Source organism: Etheostoma spectabile, chromosome 5, assembly GCF_008692095.1.
Source record: "Etheostoma spectabile isolate EspeVRDwgs_2016 chromosome 5, UIUC_Espe_1.0, whole genome shotgun sequence".
In the NCBI taxonomy this organism is placed as follows: domain Eukaryota; kingdom Metazoa; phylum Chordata; class Actinopteri; order Perciformes; family Percidae; genus Etheostoma; species Etheostoma spectabile.
Window position 1 is genome coordinate 34,580,428 of NC_045737.1, and position 24,809 is coordinate 34,605,236.

Below are 24,809 nucleotides of genomic sequence, written 5' to 3' on the forward strand. Positions count from 1 at the left end.
TGCGTGTGTGTTTTCAAGGCTGTAATGAGTTTCTGTCGTCAGCCAGCTGTCGAGGCCACTCAATGCCTGACGTTGGTTCTGCTGAAAGCGCAGGTGAACAGATGACCTATGACATGTTTTCCTCTCTTAAGAACACATGACTGCATTTTCTCAAGAGCACTTCGGGGAGTAACCGCTGAAGCGGTGTGCGGATTGGGAGACTCAGGAGAAATCGCGGTAGCGGTGGGTTTCCTGCCATTTCTCTGTCCTCATCACCGTGTGACGTACATCACCATGTTATAGAGAACAGACAGGCTACTCTGCTGGACACCTGTCATTTTGCTGTATTTAATCATTATTTCAGCCAGTGGGCCCTATCTTGTACCCAGCGCAATTCATTTTGTTCACTTATGCATGTATCATTCCTATTTTGCACCCAACGCACAGCGGCCTTTTTCCTCCACAGACACCCGTCTGTGAATTAGGGAATAAACTTCCGCCACAGACCAGGAAAAACCTAGTCGAAAGTAAAGGGGCACATGCTTGGCCATAACGTAGGGTGTTGCACACCGCCCGTACACCTTGCTTCTCTCATCTCACGGACCCAGCAGTTCCCATTTTAGCAAACCATATATAAATAGAAGGACAAATATGACGTTTTATACAACATTTCCATGAACTGTAGATGTGTTGATGACATAAATGAGGAACTATTAGAGGACTTAAGGCGATGTGATGTTGAACTGCATGTGCCTCCGATTGGTTTATTGCACAATGCGCCCAAACAACACCTATGAGTAATGTAGCTACTTCAGACCGACCCATTTTAGATAAATTTATCCCGCTGGCATAAATAGCAACAGCGTCTGAGATCCGCCCACAAAGCTACTTGTATCTGGCGTTTGATACTTGCGTTTCAGATCATTAAAATAGGGCCCAGTGTGTTCTGGGGTTGGATATTTAGACTAACAGATAAGGAACATTTTTTAAATTGAGTCAATGTGTTTTTAGAAGACAGTCCTCAGGGACACCAAACTTGGCAAGTTTCGGCAGGCAGAAACGAGGAGAAAAAGAGAGACAGAGACACCTTTAGTAGCACTGGGTGACCTCGGCTGCTGTTCTGAACAGTTTTATCTCTGCCACACTGCTGACACAGACAGATAACGACTAAAACACCCGCTACCACTAATACGGACTCATTTACCCGCAGTGCTGCACAATATGAAGGGAAGAGGTGTGGGGTCAGACATGTGGGAAAATATTTAGAAGCCAACATAGCTGTTGCCGGGTAGCAGGCACGCGTCTTTCTTTTTCTTTTTCATTGTTGCACTGCTGACCTTTATAACGCTTCGAGGAAGTGATTTCTTTTTTGTTGATGTCGAAGGGAACATTGTGACAGAAATAACATAAATATCACCCGTTTATTTTGCCGTCTACAGCACAGCAACATAAATGTGTTGTACAAGTCGGAGACCTTCAGGTAAAAAGCAGGTCAGAGATTAGGGGGGAGAGGAAGGGAGAACATGTATAGGGAGAGAAAGGAAGATAAACACTCGTTATCCCTTTTTACACTTCTTTTATTTTCACGCCAGCAGGCTTTTTGAAACCAGACACTGGGATGGCAGTGTGCTGGATTTGTTTGGTGGAGTGTAAAGAAAGCAGAGCCGGTCGTCTTTACAGCAGTGTTGAAGGATCTCTGTATAGAAGGTGTACATATGGTACTGCAGAACATCTCAGGAGATCGGTTGACCCTTAACCTTTCATTTCCTGTCTGACACACGCAGGCACGCACGCCCACACACGCACAACACCACAGCAGCCTCAGCACATAGCTCCCAGCTGTGCAGAATGCAGCTGATCCCCAACACTCCTGACACATGACCACCGTTTTTCACACACACACACACACACACACACACACACACACACACACACACACACGCACATGGATCCATACAATAGCCACCTTCAACAAAAGACCAAACTGTGGACAATTCATATAATCTGCATATTTACTTTTTACACTGTGCTCTCTCTGTATACCGTTTTCCATTTCTCATTTAATTTTATTTCATCTCTATCTTATTTTTTAATAATGTTAATCTGTATTATTTATTTACTTTTTACCAAAGTACAATTGTCGTGAATTAGCTTCAGCTAAAAACGCTGATGCACACGTCAGATGACTGTTTAGGCTTATCTATGTTTTTTGTATGTGTCCTTATCTAAATAAACTTTAAACACACACACACACACACACACACACACACACACACACACACACACACACACCCAACACACACACACACACTCTCAGATGTTCAAATGTTCTCTGGCTTTGCAGCTGATATCAGACAGATAATTTAGCTTCCTTTTTCTCTTCACTAGAATGGTTTTTAAAGGCAGCACTATAGTTTGAACTTTGCATTATGTCACTGTAATTTTAAATATGTGATATCATCTCAGGGAAACAGTCCCCATGACACGTAACCTTTATTTTCCTGGTTCCTGCTTCCAAATACTCTTTTGAAACTCTTTTTGTCTTGAGTTTGATTTCATTTTAGAGCTGTTTACCAACATATTACTAAGGCAAAGAAAGAAGGAAGGCAGCATGTGTCTGAAGTGACAGTATTATCAGGCGAGGCACGTGCAACATGAGAGCAGCTGCTAAACACATTTTGTTTTCCACTAATATAAAACCAAACCATGATGCTGTAGTGCCAGAACATGATTAACAAAGGCACAAATGGACCAGTAGAAACTCATATTTAAGATCTTCAAGTTAGTTCTGACCAGTTGTAATATCTACTGTAAGATTTCTCACTATTAAAGATCGTATATTTATATGACTATTTAAAATGACATAGCTGGAACTCGTGGTGTCAGCAGTTATTATAAGCACTGATTGAAAGCTCATTATGTCAGCATCCTAATTTATGCACATGCACGCACACACACACCCTCTCACTCAACCACCCTCATTCTGCTTTTCTGTTTTATGGAAGTGTAACTGATAGGGTGTGATCCTGCCTGACTGATGATCGATGAAGTCAGAGCGTTTGTACTTTATGTTCCCGTATCATTTAACCCTTATGTTGTCCTCCCGGGTCAAAAACAGTCAAAAAAAATTGTTTCAAAAACACCACCTTATTGCCACTAGTTTTACAGTACTTTTTGGAATTCACGGTCAATAACTTTCATTTATATAGAATTATACCTAATAGTTAAGTTTAAAAAAGCAGTAATTTTGAATTATTTTTAGATTTTAAGATCAGATGAACGTACAGATGAGTTTAGTCAGGAATGAAAGTGATCATTTGCGTTTGTAAAGAGCGTTGTAACCTCGTTTGAGTGACAACATAGCAGCTAGTGGAGCAGTACGACAGAGTCCTCCAGTTCCTGCTATTTACCAGCAAAGCACCACGAAGAACTTCACGTCTTATATTTTAATCCTTAGGCTGGATTGATTCAGTCTAATGAAACCAGAACAAGGGAGCTTTAATAAAGTGTAGTTAGAAAAAAAACACCTCCACAGAATTGTTTTGTTTTTTCATTGATGATATTCCAGAGGACATTTATTGAGCCTGTAAGGTTTGTTTGTCATTCATATGTTTTGTTTTTGTCAGAGTTTTGAGCCAAAAGCGATTTCCGTGTACACAAGTGTTTTAGCACCAGTACAAGAACGAATCTCTAATTAAACTAACACGCCCAAAACGCACAACTCATCAACATCCTCGTATACTGGGCATGTGCATGCCGGGGTAAACCGGAGTCAGCATGTACATTCCACTTGTTGCTGGTATTTGCCATGATTACATTAGTCGTTTTGTCTCAGAAAAGGAGACGTAACGACGGAATAAGACCCAACCAGTTGGCAAAACATCGGCATCAGTGTCGCTGTTGCCAAAGGTCTCTGTTTGTGGCCGTTGCAACGACTGCAACACAACCACTCGATGGGCTTTTAAGCCCCCAACGTCTCCTTCCAGGCAGCGCTGCGACCGTCGACTTCAAGGCACCTATCCCGACCCTTAACCCTCACCCTAAACATAACTACTGCCTTATCCTAGTAAGACGTTGGGGGCTTAAAACACAGATAAACAACACCACCCTGCTGATTCCAAACCAAAACGGGGTCAGAAGGGTTTTCAAATGTCTCCGGCTTAACGCCAGAGCAGGGGGAATGCGAGGTGGAAACGTCGCGTGAGATATTTTTTACACCAAAACGCAGCAATGTATATGTAGCCTAAGTACAGCTGATTGGAACCTACTCAAATTTCAACTTTGCTTATTTATTAAAAATGTAATGCTGTGGAAGCGGAATAAGCAGAGCTCATTGGAACTGACTAAAATGTCAACTTTGATCTGATTTCTTTCAGAAAACTACCCGGTCAGCAGCTCTGATGGCAAGACGGAGTCGGTGGCGAACCTTCAGCCGCAGCCGTCCCTCAGCTCGCTGCAGTCCAGCTCCCCTGGTCCCAAACGCTCCGGCAACACTTTGAGGAAGTGGCTGACCAGTCCAGTCCGCCGCCTCAGCCACGGCAGCTCCGTCAAGAAGCTCCCCAATAACAAACAGAAGAAGACTGGTGAGACTATGGGTCGGCTGACTGGTTTTTCAGGGCCCCTGTTGATACCAATTAGTCGTAGTTAATGAAACCGATAAGGGATAATTAGAAGAGATATGCAGTCACAGTAAAAATTAAAATCTTTTAGCCAAAATTTAAATTTTTTTAAATGATATGAACTCCAATGGAAGAAAGTTTCTTTAAATGCATCAGTCAAGTACGTTATAAAACTGAAACACTAATACAAACATGATGACAGGATTTTTGGAGTGAAAAAATCAATAAATACAAAAATAGCTTCCTGAAGTTTTAACATGCGACTAGTTTGTTAGATATGGCTCACAGAGCTGTTGTAGTGTAGTGCACTTTTTAATAATTTAATATTTCATTTAACTTTATGGGTTGTCGGTAAATAAACCACTGATGGGCGCCCAGATAGCTCAGGTGATGGAGTGGCCCGGGTTTGATTCCAACCTGCGGCCCTCTGCTGCATGTCGTTCCCCCTCTCTCTCTTCACTTTCATGTCTTCAGGTGTCCTGTCGAATAAAGGCCTAAGAATGCCCGAAAAAAAATCTTTAAAAAATAAAACACAGATGATCTGCATTTTGCCTAATATAGGCCAGTTAAACAACAAACGCAACCAAAGGGGCTCGGGCATAACAACATATTACTGACAAGTTGAATGAAAGCAGAGTAATGAGTCTTTGCTGAGCGAGCTCGGATTGGATTATCTTACATTTTAAAGCATACCAGGAATTCTTCCTCGGATGGTTTTCCCTCCACGTAGCCACTGGTTTCGGTTCATTTTATCACACTGGCACAAAACCAGTCTGGCAATACTGTTGCGAGTGAAGGCCTTCTGAAAGGACCTGCATTGTGCTTTAATACTGCCGCATTCAATCCATGTTGTGTCCATGAGTGTTCTCGCATGCAACAGGAAAAGTTTTCATATGCAAATTCCTGCTTGCAACTGCGCCAGGGAAAACCAAGCGGAAAAAGAATCAAGGTTAGTGAAACTGTATGACCAACATTAGGTTTTATTGATGGTGTAAATAAAAGGTTTGAAAAAGAGTCTAATGCACCAACTGAAAACTACGCTCTACAAGAAATGGGAAACTGGATCTGATTAAATAAAACAACAAATTCACTATTAAGGGAATCAAATGTTACAGCACAAGTGGACGGGAGTTACCAACATTGGTACACCGCAACTCGAGTATAGACTACTTTTTGGGGCATTTAAGGCCTTTATTTGTACAGGATAGCTGAAGACATGAAGTGGGGGAGACAGGGGAATGACGTGCAGCAACGGGCTGAAGACCGGAGTCGAACCCACGGCCGCTGCGTCGGGTTGTAAACCTCTATAACACGGGCGCGCGCTCTACCAGGTGCGCTGCCCAGGCGCCCCGAGTACAGACTACTTTTACAACCAACACACAGCCTGGAAACTGCCCACTGCTCCTGTCTGCTTGCCTCCCCTGGGCTTGTAACTCTTGACGTCTTGACGAGAGACACCAGGGGGAGAACAGAACAAAAAGAGAGAGAGACACACAAACGCACATCTCACTAGAATCGTAACAATGTGACAATACCACAACTTAGCTAATGATATAGCTAATGTTCACTGTAATACCTTTAGCTATTTGGGGAGTATAATTCTCCTGCCATTCTTGCAACATAATAAAAGATAAGATATATGTCTTGCAAAATAACATTCATTGATTGACAGGACCCGGATCAGGAAGAGAGGAAAGCAGGAAGAGTATTGACCTGGGAACGCCTGACCCTACGATGCAGGATGACATCATCGATGAGGTAAGCAGTAGGGAATAGTATACAGAAGATCAGCATGTTTCACGTCCTGTGGTTTGCTTTTCAATAAATGGTATTTCACAAGCCTGCTGACAATTCAAATCTTAAAGTGCCCATATTATGAAAAACAAAATCACCTTTTCTGCGATTTGGGATGTGGGATTTTTGTGTCTCTGGTGCTTCCACACGCAGACAATCTTGGAAAAAAACAAACATCCATGGTGTTTTGAGTGAGATGCGGGTTTCTGAATGTATCCTGCCTTCAGGGGGCAGCAGCAAAACGTATTTTAGACACTTCAAAGCATGTGTGTCAGTGTATGCTACACTTAGAATTATTTCACCGCGTTTCCTTGCTGTCAGACAGCCCTTTCTAATGGGGAACTGAATTCATCTCTATTCTCTTCTTAGCCACCTGACGTCTTTGACAAAAAAACAGTATTTTTACCTTGCCGAACAGAAGTCATCATGGCACAGCCACCTTCTAACCGTGTACATACTGGGAACTATATTCTCAGAAGCCGAAGCACTGCAACTTCTGCTACTTGAGCGGAGTGATTTGCTAGCAGCACACGAGAAGCCCCGTGGTAAGGAGCAGAGAGTAACCATGGTGCTTTTCAGCTGTTGCGCTAATCACTCCGCCCAAGAAGTAGTGCTTCGGCTCATTTTTTTATCATTTTTTTTTTCTTCATTTTTCATGATAAAACATCATATTTTATAAACTACATACGTTTAGTGTGCAAAATCCCCAATACAGTACTATAAACAGTAACTATCTATAGCTATCAGATGAATGTAGTGGAGTAAAAAGTACAGTGTTTCTCTCTGAGATGTTGAAGTAGAAAGTGGCATGAAAAGAAGACGAGTAAAGGACCTCAAGTACCTCACATTTGTACTGACGTACAGTACTTGGGTAAGTGTACTTAGTTACATTCCACCACTGCAAACTAAATTTTTTGGTTAATCAAAAATGTTGACATACTTTGACAGTTATGAGGCAGAAAACCTCAACCGGGTGCTGCGGTCATTTTATGCGTCTGAGTTTACGTTCCCATGGATGCAGCTCCAACAGTAAAACCTAACACACTTTATTTTTTATTTTTTTTGCCGAAACCAAAGTCACAAATCATCCTGCCAAACTTGCTCTACATTATCCCTTGCCTGTAATTGTGCTCAAAGATACTGTATGTAATTACCAAACCCTGTTTTATGGCTGGTTATCTGTTCTGTATACAAAGCATGTATAGTCCAAGCTATCTGCTCTACCTGGCCTAGGGAGACCAGGTCACGGAGGTATATTAATATTACATTTACGTAATAGACGCTAAGTTCCTCTTTCCGTTAGGGCTTTCTGTTTGAATGAACACCGTGCCCACACATACATGAGTTCCTGAACAAGAATTTCAACAGTTTAATGGCCATTTAAGAATAAAACATGAATTTATCTAAGAAGGAAGCAGGAACAGAGGTACAGAGGACAGAAAGTAATCTTGGCGCATTGGTTTCAAAAAGAGGAAGAAGATGTGATCAATTTACAGATCAACATAAACGCAAAGCTGGTTTTTGATTGTGCTGCAGGGGAGTGAGACGGCATTATATTAATAATTAAAAAAGAAACAAAAACAGGAAAGAACTCTTCTTCAACACAGTACATCTTGGCAGTTTACAATTTACAATTATTGGTGCTTCACTCCCCTCCCTGAAGGACAATTACACCTCCCACCTCACCCGCAAGGCCACCACAATTGTGAGTGATGCCAGTCACCCCGCTCACAGTTTGTTTGATCAACTGCCCTCTGGGAAGAGGTCCAGAAGCCTGCGCTCCCCCCCACCAGACTCACCAACAGCTTCACCACACAGGCTGTTAGGATGCTGAACCTCTCCCCCCCCCACCCTCTACCACGTTATATAAATATCCTGGACTTTGGACCCAAATGGCTGCCCGCTTGCACTACTCCACTTGCACCTTTGCACACTTTGCCCACTTTTTGTTGTCCTGAAAACACTTGGGAACACATTTCTGCTGCTCTTACATACCGGCACCACTATGCTACCGCTGACTTTGCACATTACATTGACTGCTTAGTATGCATAATTGCAGATTTTTAACTCAAATTTTGCTGCTCTTATTTTCCTCATGTATTATCTTCTTTATTTTACTTTCTATATTGTTTCTTGAATGTATGTTTGTCTGTGGACCAAATTGGTTAAAATGTCTGTGTTCGTGGGATGGAGGGAAACGTAATTTCGATTTCTTTGTATGTTTTGACATGTGAAGAAATTGACAATAAAGCTGACTTTGACTCTGACTTTGATTAGTAGATGCAGCTTGAACGTTTGCCCCATGACCCCGTGTGAATTGGACAAACGTGGAATTTGTGATTCATCACCACCTCCCCAAACTGCACAAAATGCAGCATGACTCAGCAACATGCTGTTGTGCATTTCAAGTGTATTTAAAGGAAATTAGATTAGAAATAAAGACTGATGAGCAACTTTGTCCAATCAGGTGTATGCAGGGTTCATTATGACGACGTCTGACTCAAGGAGAGTGTTTCGACAGCCTGGTATTTTTTTTTATGATTAAGTGACATTGGTAATGTGATTTTATTTAAACAGGGACAATAACAAGGTGGTAAAAAAGGGATTATTAATTTCTAACTCATTATGTCTCCTGTGTCCTGCAGAGATTCCTCAGTAAGGATGGTAACGTCCTCTCTAAGCCCCCCTCTGGGATGCAGAGCGGCGGGGAGGAGGAGCAGGACGAGGAGGCTCATACCCCTCTGCCCCCCCCCATGGAGATCATCAAGGACCCCTCAGCGCAGGACGACAAGGTGAGACGGGGGGCGGGGTTACATGATTCCTATGTAGACTGACAATGGCTTGGAGAGGTCTGCTTTACATATCTTTATTTATTTATTTATTTATATATGTCCGCCAACATCTATCAAAACGTAATGCTTCCTACTAGGAGTGAAGAAAAAGAAAAAAGGAGTTAAATCGCATGTATCGTGATTTCTTTTGCAACGATTTTTAAAACCAATTCTTTTCCCTAAAGTGTTTTTTTTAATTTCTTTCTTTTTTCTTTCTTTTTAACCAATGACTCACCTGCATGTGTGTGGACAGAACCCCTGACAGCGACTACATCATATCCGCTTCCAGCGTATCGGAGCCAAAGCAGCAAAGGCAGAAAATCCATGTTATGTTCTTTACAAATGAATTAAATGTCAGACTGAGTGACTGACATGAAATATAAATTTGTTTTAGAAAACAATTAGATTTTAGAAATGTCTTATGATACATTATCTCTAGAAGGGTAGTATTCAACTTTAGTTTATGTTCAAAAGGGCAATCAAAATTGCAATGCTATCGAAATCCCAACACTTCTAGCAATAAATAAACCTGTGCATCGTGAAAGAATCGAATCGGGGCAGAAGCATACCGTCCCGTCCCTAATTCCTACTGATACACTTCACTTTTACCATTTTGTTATCGGCAATTATTCTTGTTGTGTAATTTGTTATGTTTTACTTTTATTTGGTGTGAATCTTGCAGTGTGCCCACCTGTTGCTAGTCTCTGCTGGCTAACAGCTCTCTTCCACTGCCTTTTTGTTCCCTTTTTTTATTTATTTGCATCAACTCTTTTCTTTCTTCCACTGCCTGCTTTCTCCCTGCCCCTTCTGCTCTTTCTAACATGCTGTTATCTGCTCCTCCTCTTCCTCTCTCAGTCTTCGTCCTTGCTAACGTCTCTGCAGTCGTCCTCTGAGGTGCCCAGCGCTGCAGAGCTGGTTAGCGCCATAGAAAAACTGGTTAAAACCAAGATGGTGAGTGTGTATGACTGTGTGCATGTATGGTTCGTACACGTGTACATACAAAACAAACGTCTTGTCTTTGCAATAGTCACAATCTGAATCAGATGGCTCACCGTCTAATTCCAGGTAAAATAAGAGTCAGAAAGAGCAAGTCAATAAGGGTATAAAGGTACATGAAGTAACATAGCTGCAGTAAGAAATGAAAACGTTGCGTAGAAGTAAAGTGAGATCAAGTTAAAAAATAAGATTAGGTTAAAAAGATTGATTTGAAAACTATGGATTGTACCATTTTGATTGTAGTGCCGTGTGAACATAAATGAAGTAATAATTTGTTTAATTGTCACAACGGAACAGAGGAACATCAAAAATAATATATATATATAATCTAATAGTCCGAAGAAGTCCGGAGGACATATTGCTCTCTAGTCAAGAATCAGTTGAGATTTGGTGCTGATGTATTATTTATTGTATTAATTATTCATTTACACTCTTACATGATTTGCAATTACAAAAATCCGAGGGGAGAGTTTGCTTCTGCAGAGTCCCGTTTTCCCACCAACACAGGTTGTTCTTCCTGGCGACTGAAGACCTCGCTGCTGCTGCTGCTGCTGCCCTCTGCTGTCATGAAGTTACCTCATTATTTAGATGTTGTTAGCTTTTCTTTTTAACTTCTTTCTTGGGGTTTTTGTTTATGGAGTGTTGTCGTTTATGTCGTAAAGCCGTATGATGCTGGTCCAGATAGTTAAAATGGACTTGATAGAGGGGAACTTCTGTGCTTTCCTGAATCTCAGGCAAGTCATTTTGTAAAAAAGGGATTGACTTCTAACCCCTGACCTGCTCCTCTCTTCAGACTCTGGAACCAGGCGCGTACCCCGGCTTCTCCTCGCTCTCTCCACCCGAGCAAACCACTCCCGTCCAGCCGCGAAACCCCGAACTGGAGCAGAGAGCCAAAGCTATGAGAGGACGGATGTGAGTCCTGTAGTGCAGGGTTGTTCAACGTTTTATACGCCAAGGACCCTTTAGCTGAACAAGCAACAGATCAGGGCCCCCTGCTACATGTCTTGTATAAAATGAAGTTGCGTATTAAACTGGGCATACTATAAGGTGTGAATGGCCTAACGCCTTTATACAGTGTGTACCTTTTTCAGTGCGTAGAATACTAAGCTATTAGAATATTTGTTGGCATTGTTTTATAAATCCTCTTTTAATGTTAAACATACACATGTAACACAGTGATGCCTCAGGATTAACCATTAATTATTTGGATGGCTACCTCAGTGACCACCTTACCTATAGTTCAGTAAGACAATCATCAATGTGTTTTCGTTTTCACAAGTAGGCTGATTTATATTTGCAAATAATATCTTGGATTCATGTTAAGACATTTTAATTTCGAAAAACGTAAAAGAAATTAACAATAATTTGGAGCCTCCCCTGCCGGAGTCTTTCATCACTACTTTTTCTTGTACCACTGCTTCTGATTTAAGAACAAGAAACACTACTACCTCTTCTACAACTATTACTACCACAACTACCAGGTCACATTGTGTGCAGGTCAGACATTTCTTCAGCTGACGTTACACTCTTTTCTGTCCAGGTTTGTCCTCAACGAGTTGATTCAGACAGAGAAGGACTACGTGAAAGACCTGGGCATCGTGGTGGAGGTGAGGCACCCACTTAGAGCTGCAAAGATTTTTGGATTCAATTATTGGATTAGTTGTCAACTATTAAATTAATCGCCGACTATTTTGATAATTGATGAATTTGTTTGTAATTTTTTAATGAAGAAAAACCTGAATATCTTTAAGTTGTGGACAAAAAGAGACATTTTAATACGTCCTGTAGTGCTTTTGGAAAAGTTTACAGTCCAAACAATTAATCAATTAATTGAGAAATTAATTGACAGATAAATCAAATATGAAAATAATCGTTAGTTGTAGTCCCGCATTGACAGACCTTCCTTCACAGTGCTGCAGGGGAGGGTCTGGCTAGCCCACGCGATGCATAGAATCCTGAATCCATGAAAGAACTGGTCTTTATTAATAACACTCTGCCTGCCTCTATGGGAATTTTAACCTTGGGTTGTGTCTACTTATCCCCCCTGTATTTTAAGGAAGAACATTTATTTATTCCCGGAACATTATTTATTCATAAAACAAAATCGGTGTCCTTAAAGGTTGGATTTTTCCAATTTCTTTTAAAATCATGGCATTTAGGATCAATTTCAGTTTTTTTACTCCTCTCTTTAGTCAATTCTACCATGGGTGTGTAAACTTATGCACTCCACTGTTTGTGTTCTAAAACTGGAAAGTGGCAATGGTTGAACCGGGCAAAGGCCAGTGAATGTGCCTCTAGCCCTGTGGTGTGGACGGGCAAATGTTACAAGCCTCAATATGGTCAACTTTAGGGATTTCTTGTCTCTCCCAAGCCTCGGCACAGACTGTACATCACTAGTCAGTTTTTTCATTACTAGTTGAGCACAACTCAGCAGGGGATCCTAAACATGCCCATCTGTTGTGACCCGGCAGGTCTTCATGAAGAAGATCGAGGAGAAGGGCATCCCGGATGACATGAAAGGAAAAGACAAAATCGTCTTCGGGAACATCCACCAGATCTACGACTGGCACAGGGAGTAAGTTCAGCATCGGCTGGAGCTGGGCCCGAAGAGGGGTCTGCTGTACTGTCTGTATGTGCTCACTGATAACATCCCTCTTCTGTCTCTGTCAGTTTCTTCGTAGGAGAGCTGGAGAAATGTCTGGAAGACCACGAACTCCTCCCCGAGCTCTTCATCAAACACGTGAGTTAGACACTGTGGAAGAAAACGCCACATACAATATTAAATGAAGTTAACTGTTCATACAATACGGTAACATGAGCTGGTTAAATACATGGTTAACCGTAATTTACTCCTACCAGTGGATCGCTCGTGTGTATTTCGTCCATAGCAAATCCCCGTTAATCAGTCCCAAAACGCTCCAGTTAGAGAGGAAATGCCCTAAACATATTCTTCTTGGGTCTTTCTAATCATTCCATAAACAACCAAGCAGGCCTGCCTTGTTGCGCGATCCAAATTTTCTTTAAAACTTGCCATTTTTAGCGTGTAACGTTGCTCCATGGTTCCGGTTATTGTGTCCTCGATGCAATCGGAGATTAAAGTAAACACACAGAAAGAGAAAAGTGAGGGACACGCCACCGGGACTATCTGGTAAATGAGCCGCCGTCAATGCAGACTACACTGTGTGATGGTGATGACTTATAGTATATTCTATTAGAATGTATTTGATCTGTGTGTGTGTGTGTGTGTGTGTGTGTGTGTGTGTGTGTGTGTGTGTGTGTGTGTGTGTGTGTGTGTGTGTGTGTGTGTGTGTGTGTGTGTGTGTGTGTGTGTGTGTGTGTGTGTGTGTGTGTGTGTGTGTGTGTGTGTGTGTGTGTGTGTGTGTGTGTGTGTTTTACAGGAGAGAAGACTCCACATGTATGTGGTTTACTGTCAAAATAAGCCAAAGTCAGAGTACATCGTTGCAGAATATGACACATATTTTGATGTAAGTGATGTTTTGACTCTTAGTAACTTGTAAGTAGTTTTTCATTTTTAAATTTAGCAAAACAAGAAAAGCTTGAAATTGAACTCTCTCAACCAAATGTCCTTTTGACAATTTACAATTTGAGACTCTTTACTCTGTAGTTATATTTTATCACTGCTGTAACTGTGTTATTGCATTATTGGAAAATGTTGATTCTGTTTGTTATATTACCTTGTGATTGTGATATTTAACTGACCAAATATATTGTTTTAAAAGCATGAATTTGACAAATTGATGATGAAAAAGCTTTCTGGGTCTGGTGGCGTTGGTCTTCCAGGGAATCCAGCAGGACACCCAGTGCCGGTTGACCCTGAGTGACTTCCTCATCAAACCAATCCAGAGAATCACCAAATACCAGCTGCTACTCAAGGTAACATTTTGTTGCATTTGGATTAATTAGAATAAAACTCATTGTCCCCTTCAAATGCAAATGTAATAATTACAACATTTATAAAATAACTGTTACTTTCATCTATCACATGATACCTAATACTGTTACATGCAGTCTTGACTGCTTTGAAAATGTTTTCTGGAACCATAAGTAACGTGGAAGAAGAGATAGAAGTGGTCCAAAAGTTATTCACAATCTTTTACCTGAAGTCAATCATTTGTACTGTGCAAAAACAAACCTACTCCCTCAGGTATCACCAACACTGACCCAGCTAAAAACGACGTGAAAGGTTAAATACATACATTAAATGATAGTCTCGCATTGCCAGATGGTGAAATCCTGGAAGTGGAACATTGTAATTAACTGATAACTTATTTGATATTTTGAACAGCTTTCAATCAAAGATCTTGAATTCCTCAGGTTCTACAAAAAACTACGCTGTAAATATATATAACTGATTTGGTATTGTTTAAGTGTCATCTCCCATAGCAAAGAGGACATCTTTATTAATCTGACACCTGTCTGTGTGACGTCCAGGTTACAGTGACGTATTCAAACTGTAGGGGACTGAATTTACAGAGTGTTAAAGGTGTTGCCATTTGTCTCCTCAGGACTTCCTGAAGTACAGCTCAAAGGCAGGCATTGACTGCGAACAAATTGAGGTAAAAAAATAAAAAAATTGTAAATACTGAAATATCACACGTCACATTAACAGCCCTGCCTGAATCCAGGATAATTTTTGTTGTTCAAGCAATTACATATGTTAATAGGTGGATGTCTTTTAATGCTCCTATTCGTGTGTCACTCTCTGGCTTCTACAGAAAGCAGTAGATCTGATGTCTCAAGTCCCTAAACTGTGTAATGACATGATGAATTTGGGTCGGCTGCAGGGATACGAGGTATGTTCACTTCCTGTTTTGCTGACTGATAACAGGTTTGCACAAAGCACAGTTAACGTGCCAGCAGAGTAAAGAAATGTATGATTGTGTCAGGTCTGCAACAATTAGAAAAACTGACCGGTGAGCACTATACACTCGTGTTGACCGATCCTAATTTCTCCGCAGGGCAAACTGACCAGTCAGGGCAAACTGCTGCAGCAGGAAACCTTCTTTGTAACAGAGCAGGACTCCGGCGTGCTGTCACGCTCCAAAGAACGACGAGTTTTCCTCTTTGAGCAGATCGTCATCTTCGGTGAGCTGCTGAGGAAAGGCTCGTCCACGCCCGGGTACCAGTTCAAGAAGAGCATCAAGGTACACAGAGGATGAGTTCCTTCGTTTTCTGGGGGATAAGATGAGGGATTCACATTCAAACAAAAACACTATATCTACTTTTTTGACTCAGTAAATGACTGGTCTGCCATTGCTAGACCCTCCTCCACAGCGCTGTGAAAGAGGGTCTGGCTAGTCCACACAGCATTCTGGGATGGGAGAAAAACATGCTTTGGTTTATTCGCGTTTTCTTTAAACCAATCACAATCATCTAGCCACAGTGCCTCTGCAAAATAGCCTCGGGAAAGAACTTTTTATGGCCTTTTAATCGTCAGGATAGCTTGAGGACAGGAAAGGGGAGAGGGACGAGGGACGACATGCAGCAACGTGCCACGGGTCAGATTCGAACCCCGTCCGCTGCCAAGGCCTTAGCCTACTAACTCTACTGGGTGAGCTATAGGTTGCCCCAAAATTGTTTTAGTCGTGTGAAAGAAAACTCATATTGGACAGATAGTCCAGTTAGCTGTCTGGATTTACCCTGCAGAGACCTGAGGACCAGGTAACCATAGTCCTCAGATCGGACAGATAGTCTAGCTAGCTGTCTGGATTTACCCTGCAGAGACCTGAGGACCAGGTAACCATAGTCCTCAGATCGGACAGATAGTCTAGCTAGCTGTCTGGATTTACCCTGCAGAGACCTGAGGACCAGGTAACCATAGTCCTCAGATTGGACAGATAGTCTAGCTAGCTGTCTGGATTTACCCTGCAGAGACCTGAGGACCAGGTAACCATAGTCCTCAGATCGGACAGATAGTCTAGCTAGCTGTCTGGATTTACCCTGCAGAGACCTGAGGACCAGGTAACCATAGTCTTTATTAATTTAACCAGAGTTTAGAACGCCAACACACAGAGAGAGGAAGGTAACGGACATCCGGCGGAATTTCCGGCAGCACCTGAACCATCCTGCTTGGATATAGAATAGTCAGTTACATGTAATGTCACTTTTATACTGTTGATCCAGCTCCTAGTGTTTAGACTTAGACTTCCCTTTATTAATCCTTCTGGGATGACTCCCGCGAGGAAATTGTTTATTTTCCTATTTCCAAAATCTAGTAATTTGTCCACTTGATTTCAATAAATCTGTGATGAATGTACATCATAACCTGGGACATTCCATCCCCAAAACTATGACACAATGCCCCGCCCCCCCTCACACACACACACACACACACACACACACACACACACACACACACACACACACACACCAACAGATGAATATGGTTTTCACCACCTTGGTCCCCTCGCTCACAGGTGTCCTACCTGGGTCTGGAGGACAGCGCGGACAGCGACCCCTGTAAGTTTGTCTTGTCTTGTCGCGGCTCGTCCGAGCGCCTCACCCTGCAGGCCGCCAACGTCGACATCAAGCAGGTCTGGGTCCGACACATCCAGGATGTCCTGGATGCGCAGAGCAACTTCCTGTCTGGTGAGAAAACACACATTCATTTTTTATTTTCAGTTAGCTTTTAGCACGGACTTAATGTAGAGCCCCATGAAATCCATCTTATAGCCTTTTTAAATTCTCACTGTCGCGTCCATAATTCTGTTATTACAAAAACGATTAGGCTCTATGTGAATGCTGCCATCGGTCTGTGACTAACCCTAGCCGGGCCCTCGAAAAAAGACAATTGCCAACGGGCTTAATCATTTTCTGGGGGAAACCCCGGTGTGATTGCAGCTCTCCAGTCTCCCATCGAGTACCAGAAGGAGAAGAGCGGAGCAGGCGGCAGCTCCTCGCTGACCAGAGACCGCTCCATCTCTGGGAGCCGGTCCTGCATGTCGTCTCACAGCCGCCCGTCCTCGGCGGTCGGGTTCGGGGACAAGGAGACGGAGAGGGGGAGGAGCCAGATGAAAGCGTCTACCTCCAACGGCGGTTCAACATGTTTTGACTCCAGGGTGAGTTCCTGCAAACAGCCTGAACACTCGTGGGGGGGGGGATGGCTTGTTAGCTTTTTATTTGTTCCTATTTCTTAGTATCTTTGTCTATTTTGTCAAGTCAAGATAACGCTTCACAATTTCTCAAAAGTCACAACTAAAAGGGTGTTGGGTTGGAGACAACCCAACTCCTCTTCATTTTCATTCCTACTTGTTTTGAATATCTAGAACTGGGTAGCTGCTGCAGACAGGCGGTAAACTAGGGCATGATAAACACTGTACTCCCCTTCAGGCTGTCTGTCCGTCTGTTGCCTGTTCCCTAAAAGGCAAGGTTAAAATCTGGGCTGTTGCAGGTGCAGCAGCATACTGTGTGGGATTTTATTTATATATGTGTGTGTGTGTTTACAGGATAGAAGACTCCACATGTATGTGGTTTACTGTCAATAAGCCAAGTCAGAGTAATCGTTGCAGAATATGACACATATTTGATGTAAGTGATGTTTGACTCTTAGTAACTTGTAATAGTTTTTCATTTTTAATTTAGCAAAACAAAAAGCTTGAAATTGAACTCTCTCACAACCAAATGTCCTTTGACAATTTACAATTTGAGACTCTTTACTCTGTAGTTATATTTTATCACTGCTGTAACTGTGTTATTGCATTATTGGAAAATGTTGATTCGGTTTGTTATTACCTTGTGATTGTGATATTTAACTGACCAAATATATTGTTTTAAAGCATGAATTTGACAATTGATGATGAAAAGCTTCTGGGTCTGGTGCGTTGGTCTTCCAGGGAATCCAGCAGGACACCCAGTGCCGGTTGACCCTGAGTGACTTCCTCATCAAACCAATCCAGAGAATCACCAAATACCATGCTACTACAAGGTAACATTTTGTTGCATTTGGATTATTAGAATAAACTCATTGTCCCCTTCAAATGCAATGTAATAATTACAACATTTATAAAATAACTGTTACTTTCATCTATCACATGATACCTAATACTGTTACATGCAGTCTTGACTGCTTTGAAATGTTTTCTGGAACCATAAGTAACGTGGAAGAAGAGATAGAAGTGGTCCAAAAGTTATTCAATCTTTTACCTGAAGTCAATCTTTTGTACTGTGCAAAAACAAACCTACTCCCCTCAGTATCACCAACACTGACCCGCTAAAAACGACTGTGAAAGGTTAAATACATACATTAATGAAGTCTCGCATTGCCAGATGGTGAAATCCTGGAAGTGGACATTGTATTAACTTATAACTTATTTGATATTTTGAACAGCTTTCAATCAAAGACTCGAATTCCTCAGGTTCTACAAAAAACTACTGCTGTAAATATATATACTGATTGGTATGTTTAAGTGTCATCTCCCAAAGCAAGAGGATCTTTATTATCTGACACTGTCTGTGTGACGTCCAGGTTACGTGAGTTATCAAACTGTAGGGGACTGAATTTACAGAGTGTTAAAGGTGTTGCCATTTTTCTCCTCAGGACTTCCTGAAGTACAGCTCAAAGGCAGGCATGACTGCGAACAAATTGAGGTAAAAATATTAAAATTGAAATACTGAAATATCCACTCCCATTACAGCCCTGCCTGAATCCAGGATAATTTTTGTTGTTCAAGCAATTACAGTTTAATAGGTGGATGTCTTTTAATGCTCCTATTCGTGTGTCACTCTCCTGGCTTCTACAGAAAGCAGTAGATCTGATGTCTCAGTCCCTAAACTGTGTAATGACATGATGAATTTGGGTCGGCTGCAGGTACGAGGTATGTTCACTCCTGTTTTGCTGACTGTAACAGGTTTGCACAAAGCACAGTTAACGTGCCAGCCAGAGTAAAGAATGTATGATTGTGTCAGGTCTGCAAACAATTTAAGAGTGTGTGTGTGTGTGTGTGTGTGTGTGTGTGTGTGTGTGTGTGTGGAGGGGGGGTTGTAACTCCGCCACCCCCCAGCAAATTGCGCCTGTGGTGAAGGCAGAAATCTCAGCAGAAAATATATCAGACCCTTCGTGTTGTTTGCTGTAACTATTGCTAAGAGATAGTTTTATGTAATAGGAGATGTGACAAACTGGTCAGACTTTAAATCGTAGACATTGCTGACACTCTGATTGTAATTGTCCCCTCCCCGCCCCCCACCCCCCGGTCCTGGCCTCCCTGTGCTCCCCCCTCAGGTTTGGGTCAACTGTAATGGCGTCACACCCCACAGGACAGTTATCCAACCCACATAGACTCACCTTAACCTTGTCCTCAATTGTTCTCCTCCTCTCTTTGTCATTTCTTTTCTTTCGGCCTCCTCCTGCTCTCCTTCTCTTTGTTTTTCTCCTCTTGTCTTCTTCTCTCTTCGCCATGTCCCCCTGCCTCAGGACATTGAAGGCGGCTGTAACGGCGTCTCCTCCACCATGTTGGTCTCGCAGGACTACTCGGCGCTCAAGGAGAACGAGATCTGCGTCAGTCAGGGAGAGACGGTCCAGATCCTGGCCACCAATCAGCAGAACATGTACCTTGTTTACCGGCCAGCCAACAGCCAATCACCCGCCGCCGAGGGCTGGGTGCCGGGACACATTGTAGTCCCGCTCACAAAGTCCATAAAAGACTCTTCTTCTACTTCCTCCTTCTCGGCGGCGGTGGCCGACGCCAACAACATCAAGTAAGTCCCCCCCACCCAGCACATCCTTTACCTGCAGAAAGACCCACTTCTGGTTGGGCTCCAAACCAAGCACTCGGATTGGATAAGAGATTGATGTGACAAACTCCGTCTACCCAATTCTTTTTTCTTTTTTTTTTTAATCAGCTCCAATCCCCTAGGCCGTTACTACTCACGTCCTCTGCCCTCACCTCCTAACTCCTCCCTCCCCCCCTTTTTTTTTGTATTTTAACTCCTGACTTTGTCTTGTTGTTCCTCTGAGGTAAAAAGATCCAGAACCGGTCTCTTTACCTGCTGCAGTGACAGATTCATTTCTGAGCCATTGTCACTTGACGACTCTGTGGCAACTACATGAAAATGGATTTCAGGCTTGCAACCGAACTAAAACACACACACACACACACACACACACACACACACACACAATACGTACTGACGACTGATAATTGTCGTGTAAACGAGTACAGAGGATTTATCTCACATAATAGACTGGATAGAAAATCTTGTAGCTGACTCTGGAAACCAGAGAGAGAGACACCCATTCACACTGATGTGGAGCTAAAACCGGACTCTTATTTCAGTTCCTAACACCCTACTTTTTTTCCTGTGTGTGTGTGTGTGTGTGTGTGTGTGTGTGTGTGTGTGTGGTGTGGGTGTGTGTGTGTGTGTGTGTGTGTGTGGTGTGTGTGTGTGTGTGTGTGTGTGTGTGTGTGTGTGTGTGTGTGTGTGTGTGTGTATATATCTATATATATAGATTTTATTTCATTTATGTTTTTTTGGAAAGAAAAAAACTCACCTGGGGCATTCAGGTGGACCCAGCCCTCGTTCTCTGCAGTGGAGAAGATATATGTTGTTGTCTGTGGCAATCTATACACACATTTGTGTTTATTTGTCTTGTTGTTGTTGTTTTTCTGCCTTGGTAACTATTATTTAGTTTTACAGACAACGTTGGATTTTGTTTCCTTGCTGTTTTTGTTTATTATGTGGGTGGTTCACTGTACAAAGTTATTTTTTGTTTTTGGACTAAGGCTCTAGAACATTCCTGTTTAAAAAAAAAAAAAAAAAATAAAATCCCTTTTGCACTATTTAAGATTTTAAAAAAAAAAAATGAATGAAGTCAGGCTGTGCAATATGTTGCGTTTAATGGCAACGGTCAGCATTGTATTGTTGGTAGTCTAATACTAATGATTCTAAATGTATTTTAAATATGTAAAATAAACCTTTTTGGAGCATTTTGGAGCATGAGGTAGCAAAGCGAGGTGAAGGTGAAGTTGTTTTGTTGTGCGTTAGGCTGAAGATGATTGTAGTTTTTAATATTTGTAAATAAACTACAGCAGCAAACGTTAAACTGAGCGCTCCGCCTGCTTCTGTGTGTCAGAGATGAGTTTTCTCTGTTTTAAGATGAGAGAGTGAGAGATTTTAGGAGTGAATGAAGGTGTTACAGAAAGAAGATGACACAAATTCACTGGCTCTGCAATTATTCCGGTTGCATTTTAAGGTTATGTAATCTCTACAGCGCACGTGTCAAACTCAAGGCCCGCGGGCCAAATCCAGCCCCTCGGAAACGTTGATCCGGTTACCGTATCGACTTGGGATCACGATCAATTTTGGCCCGCCTAGTTGTGAGTCAAACCAGTAGGACGTTTTTTCGTTGAGACTCTGAAACAAAAAAGATTTTTCATATTCAGGCTGGTAAAGGGGTCGCTGTGAGCCGGCTGTGTGGAAGCCTGCTTTTAAAAAAATCATAAAATGATTTGTTTTGGTTGATTTGCTAAATCTACGATGGCCAAGGCGGTTTTCGCCTGACTTTTTTAGTGCTTTATGTCGACCAAACTGTAAGTGAGACGATGCGGTAGTACAGTCAAACAATATTTCACATTTTTCGATTGAATAAAAGCATGTCAATAAACTCTACATGCCTTTGACGTGATTCTCGTTTTCCTGTGTGGCCCTTAGTGAATTTGAGATTGACACTCCTGCTCTAGAGGACCCTTTTCAGGAAATTAGACTAAAAGTGAAAAGTTTAAGCAGGTTTTTTTTTTTTTTTTTACGAATTTATGACCATATAGTGTAAAAGCACTGAAGGTTTGTTCACACTAGAGCAACAGGTTATTAAAACACAGATTATTGTGTGCACCTTTTCCCTGTATGTTTAATTTCAGCTTTTTGTATTTGTCATTATTAGTAACCTTTCTTTTGACATTTTGTTTTTTACTAACCAACGGTTTGACACTCCACAAAAGGTACAAACTTGAAATATGCTAAATTCAAAACTTTTAAAACAGTTATGAATGCAGAAACTGCTGCTTTTGGGTTGAATGTTTTGCAAAAAGAAATATATTTTCATGTATTTCATGTATCCGCTAATTTACGGAAGAGGATAAGGGCCACATGTGGAAAAAATGTATTGAGTTCTGAGTTTAAAGTCAGAATTATGAAAATAAAATAAATAATTTGAGAAAAGTCAGAATTTTGAGGAAAATATTTTTAAGTTTAAAAACAAAAAAAGAGAAGTCAGAATTCTCTATTTTTCTTCTCTTTTTTGTTAAGGTGCCCTGCCACATGTCTTTCATTACTTTGTGGTAATGTCTGAAGTTCTACCATGGACTCTGTAACATTTTTTCCTGACCAGCTTCTGTAATTTGCCTGATTTCTCCTCTTATTTCTTTTCAGTGTCTAGAGCTGACAGAGGAGGTAGCAGTTCATCTTCACATACACGACATAACACACACACACATGGACCTAACATATTTAGAAACATGCAAGTGAAAAGGTTTTTTGTGTGGCAGGGCATTTTGAAACTTAAAAGAACAAATTTTGTTAGACTTTACAAAAAAAAATTTCAAAGACTTGAAACTCAGGAATCAAATATATTTTTCCACATGTATCCCTGATCCTCTTCTGTACTAATGACAATGCTATATGTTTATGAATTGACAGGAATTATGTGAGCAGTGACATTGGACCAAAAGCTGCTTCCAACTACTGGCCTGGTGGCAAAGAAGTGGTTAATAGAATATGATTTGACACTTAGAAAAAATTGTGAAAATTATTTTTATCCAAAACAGACATGAAAGGAAAGGAGTTTGTGCCATAATTTGCTTCACTCCTCACATAGATAAACATAAATTACCATGAGTCATGAGTCTACAGGAGACACAAGTGGACGGTTTGTGAAAATGTAAACAGTTGTGTTGGGAAGGTACAGTATGTTACTGCCTAATGTCTGAGTGTCTCTGTTGCTCTTTCCTCCAGTCTAACTGGATCCCTGTCTCAATAAAGTCAGACCAGGGCCCTCTGTCACTCTGTCCTGCCTCTCCTGTATCTTAAAGGACCAGAAGAGTCTGGCTGCAGCTTCAGGCAACACAACCCTAACAGGTCCCTCTGCTCCAACACATGAGGACGGACACATTCTTATTCTTTATTTTACAAAGGACAACACACATTAACATTTCTGTAAATGTGCCAGTGTTCGTCAGTTGGTTAATTTTCAATTTGCCGTCCTTTGGCCAGATGATTTTAGACCAGAGCCCCAGGAAACATCAAGACGTTAGTACAGGTTAAACTGTACTGACAGGAGTCAACAAGACACCATAAAGACAGCTAGAGCAACAAATGAACTCTCTCAGGAAGCAGCAAGGCATTAGCACACTTACACGTCAACAGTATCCCTTTTCATGTACATTTACATTGTACATGCTGACTAACATTAATGCAACAGGGTGACACAATTTGATTAAATACTTCTCACAGGATGTACTAGGGATGATCATGAAAGTAAAATGGAGTAAGTTCTAATAATGCGCTTTCAATCGATATACAATACACCATTCTTTCTATTTCTGCCTCTTAAAGTATTATCTCATATCTAAATAAAAACTTTCTTATTGTGATGTTGAAATTAGGAAGAATACATTTTTACGTTTGGTTTTACAGTGTAACACTGTTACATTTCCTGACCAAAAATTCTAAATATCAGGAAGTTTTGGCAAGGCTAGCTGCTAGCCGTAGCTAGTAAGCAGAGCTTAGTGTCCTTACCTAGCCCAGTATGATAACTGTTGCTACCAATTTGGTAAGATAATAACTGTCAGTCTGCTAGAATAGCATTGTGCTAAAGTTTTCTTTTAATTTGCATGAATAGTAGATATAAACTTAAAGTGGCCAGAATGAGCTTTTAAAGACTTAAGTATGTAGCTAAAATTTACATTTGTCAATGTATGACTACAATCAAGAGTTTTAAGCTCATTACAATTTATCAAACATAACAGTAATAAATACCTTTTAATTGCATTTCATTTAGCTTTTTAAATAGTACCTTTTAGAAAAGATGAAATGTAACGTGAAGTGGGACAAAGTGGAAATTTTTGCAAAACTAGACATTCATCTCATAAAACAGACATCCCTCTAAATGTGTAGCAATCTTCCCAGCCACTCTTTATGGGGGCTTCTGTGAAAGTCTCGACCTGACGCCATGTTGCCTCTGCAGCCAGACTAAGCTGGACACGGCTGAGCTTTGCTCTGATTGGCTGGTTGATGTTTCTCGTTCCTGTACCGTACAGGAAGTCTCTGTCATGGAACACACTGCGTGCCAGGAAGCGCGCTGAAGCCAAGGACTCCTTCTCCTCGGCGGGGGTCAGAGGTCAGGAGAATGGCCTCCTCCGTAAGTCCAAAGAAAGCTCGACCCCTCCCCCGCTCGCCTCCCCCGCCACCAGGGCGAAGGGAAAAGTGAGTAAAGCAGGCCGACGGCGCACGCCGGTGATGTCATGTGTGTGCCGAAACCCCTCACCTGCACTCTGCCCCTACTTGGTTTTTATTTTTCTTCTTAACCTGTGTGTGTGCGCATGTTTGTGTGCAAACCTACACACACACACACACACAC

The 24,809-nt window shown here is 41.6% G+C and overlaps 1 protein-coding gene across 3 annotated transcripts in view; it reads left to right on the forward strand.

Annotated features, from left to right (window-relative positions):
- Positions 1-24,809, forward strand: part of kalrna (kalirin RhoGEF kinase a) — a 179,480-nt gene that overhangs the window by 144,327 nt on the left and 10,344 nt on the right. Inside the window, exons 41-57 of one of the 3 annotated variants that reach the window (XM_032515387.1) lie at positions 4,356-4,562; positions 6,271-6,356; positions 9,038-9,184; positions 10,079-10,174; positions 11,013-11,131; positions 11,760-11,826; positions 12,691-12,794; positions 12,890-12,959; positions 13,618-13,704; positions 14,021-14,113; positions 14,746-14,796; positions 14,956-15,033; positions 15,199-15,384; positions 16,657-16,828; positions 17,081-17,298; positions 19,650-19,933; positions 24,490-24,655. In XM_032515387.1, the coding sequence (XP_032371278.1) occupies positions 4,356-4,562; positions 6,271-6,356; positions 9,038-9,184; positions 10,079-10,174; positions 11,013-11,131; positions 11,760-11,826; positions 12,691-12,794; positions 12,890-12,959; positions 13,618-13,704; positions 14,021-14,113; positions 14,746-14,796; positions 14,956-15,033; positions 15,199-15,384; positions 16,657-16,828; positions 17,081-17,298; positions 19,650-19,933; positions 24,490-24,655 (2,231 nt within the window). Of the gene's footprint in view, positions 1-4,355; positions 4,563-6,270; positions 6,357-9,037; positions 9,185-10,078; positions 10,175-11,012; positions 11,132-11,759; positions 11,827-12,690; positions 12,795-12,889; positions 12,960-13,617; positions 13,705-14,020; positions 14,114-14,745; positions 14,797-14,955; positions 15,034-15,198; positions 15,385-16,656; positions 16,829-17,080; positions 17,299-19,457; positions 19,934-24,489; positions 24,656-24,809 lie in introns of those variants that run through there. The other 2 variants (XM_032515389.1, XM_032515388.1) reach the window with 2 other exon arrangements.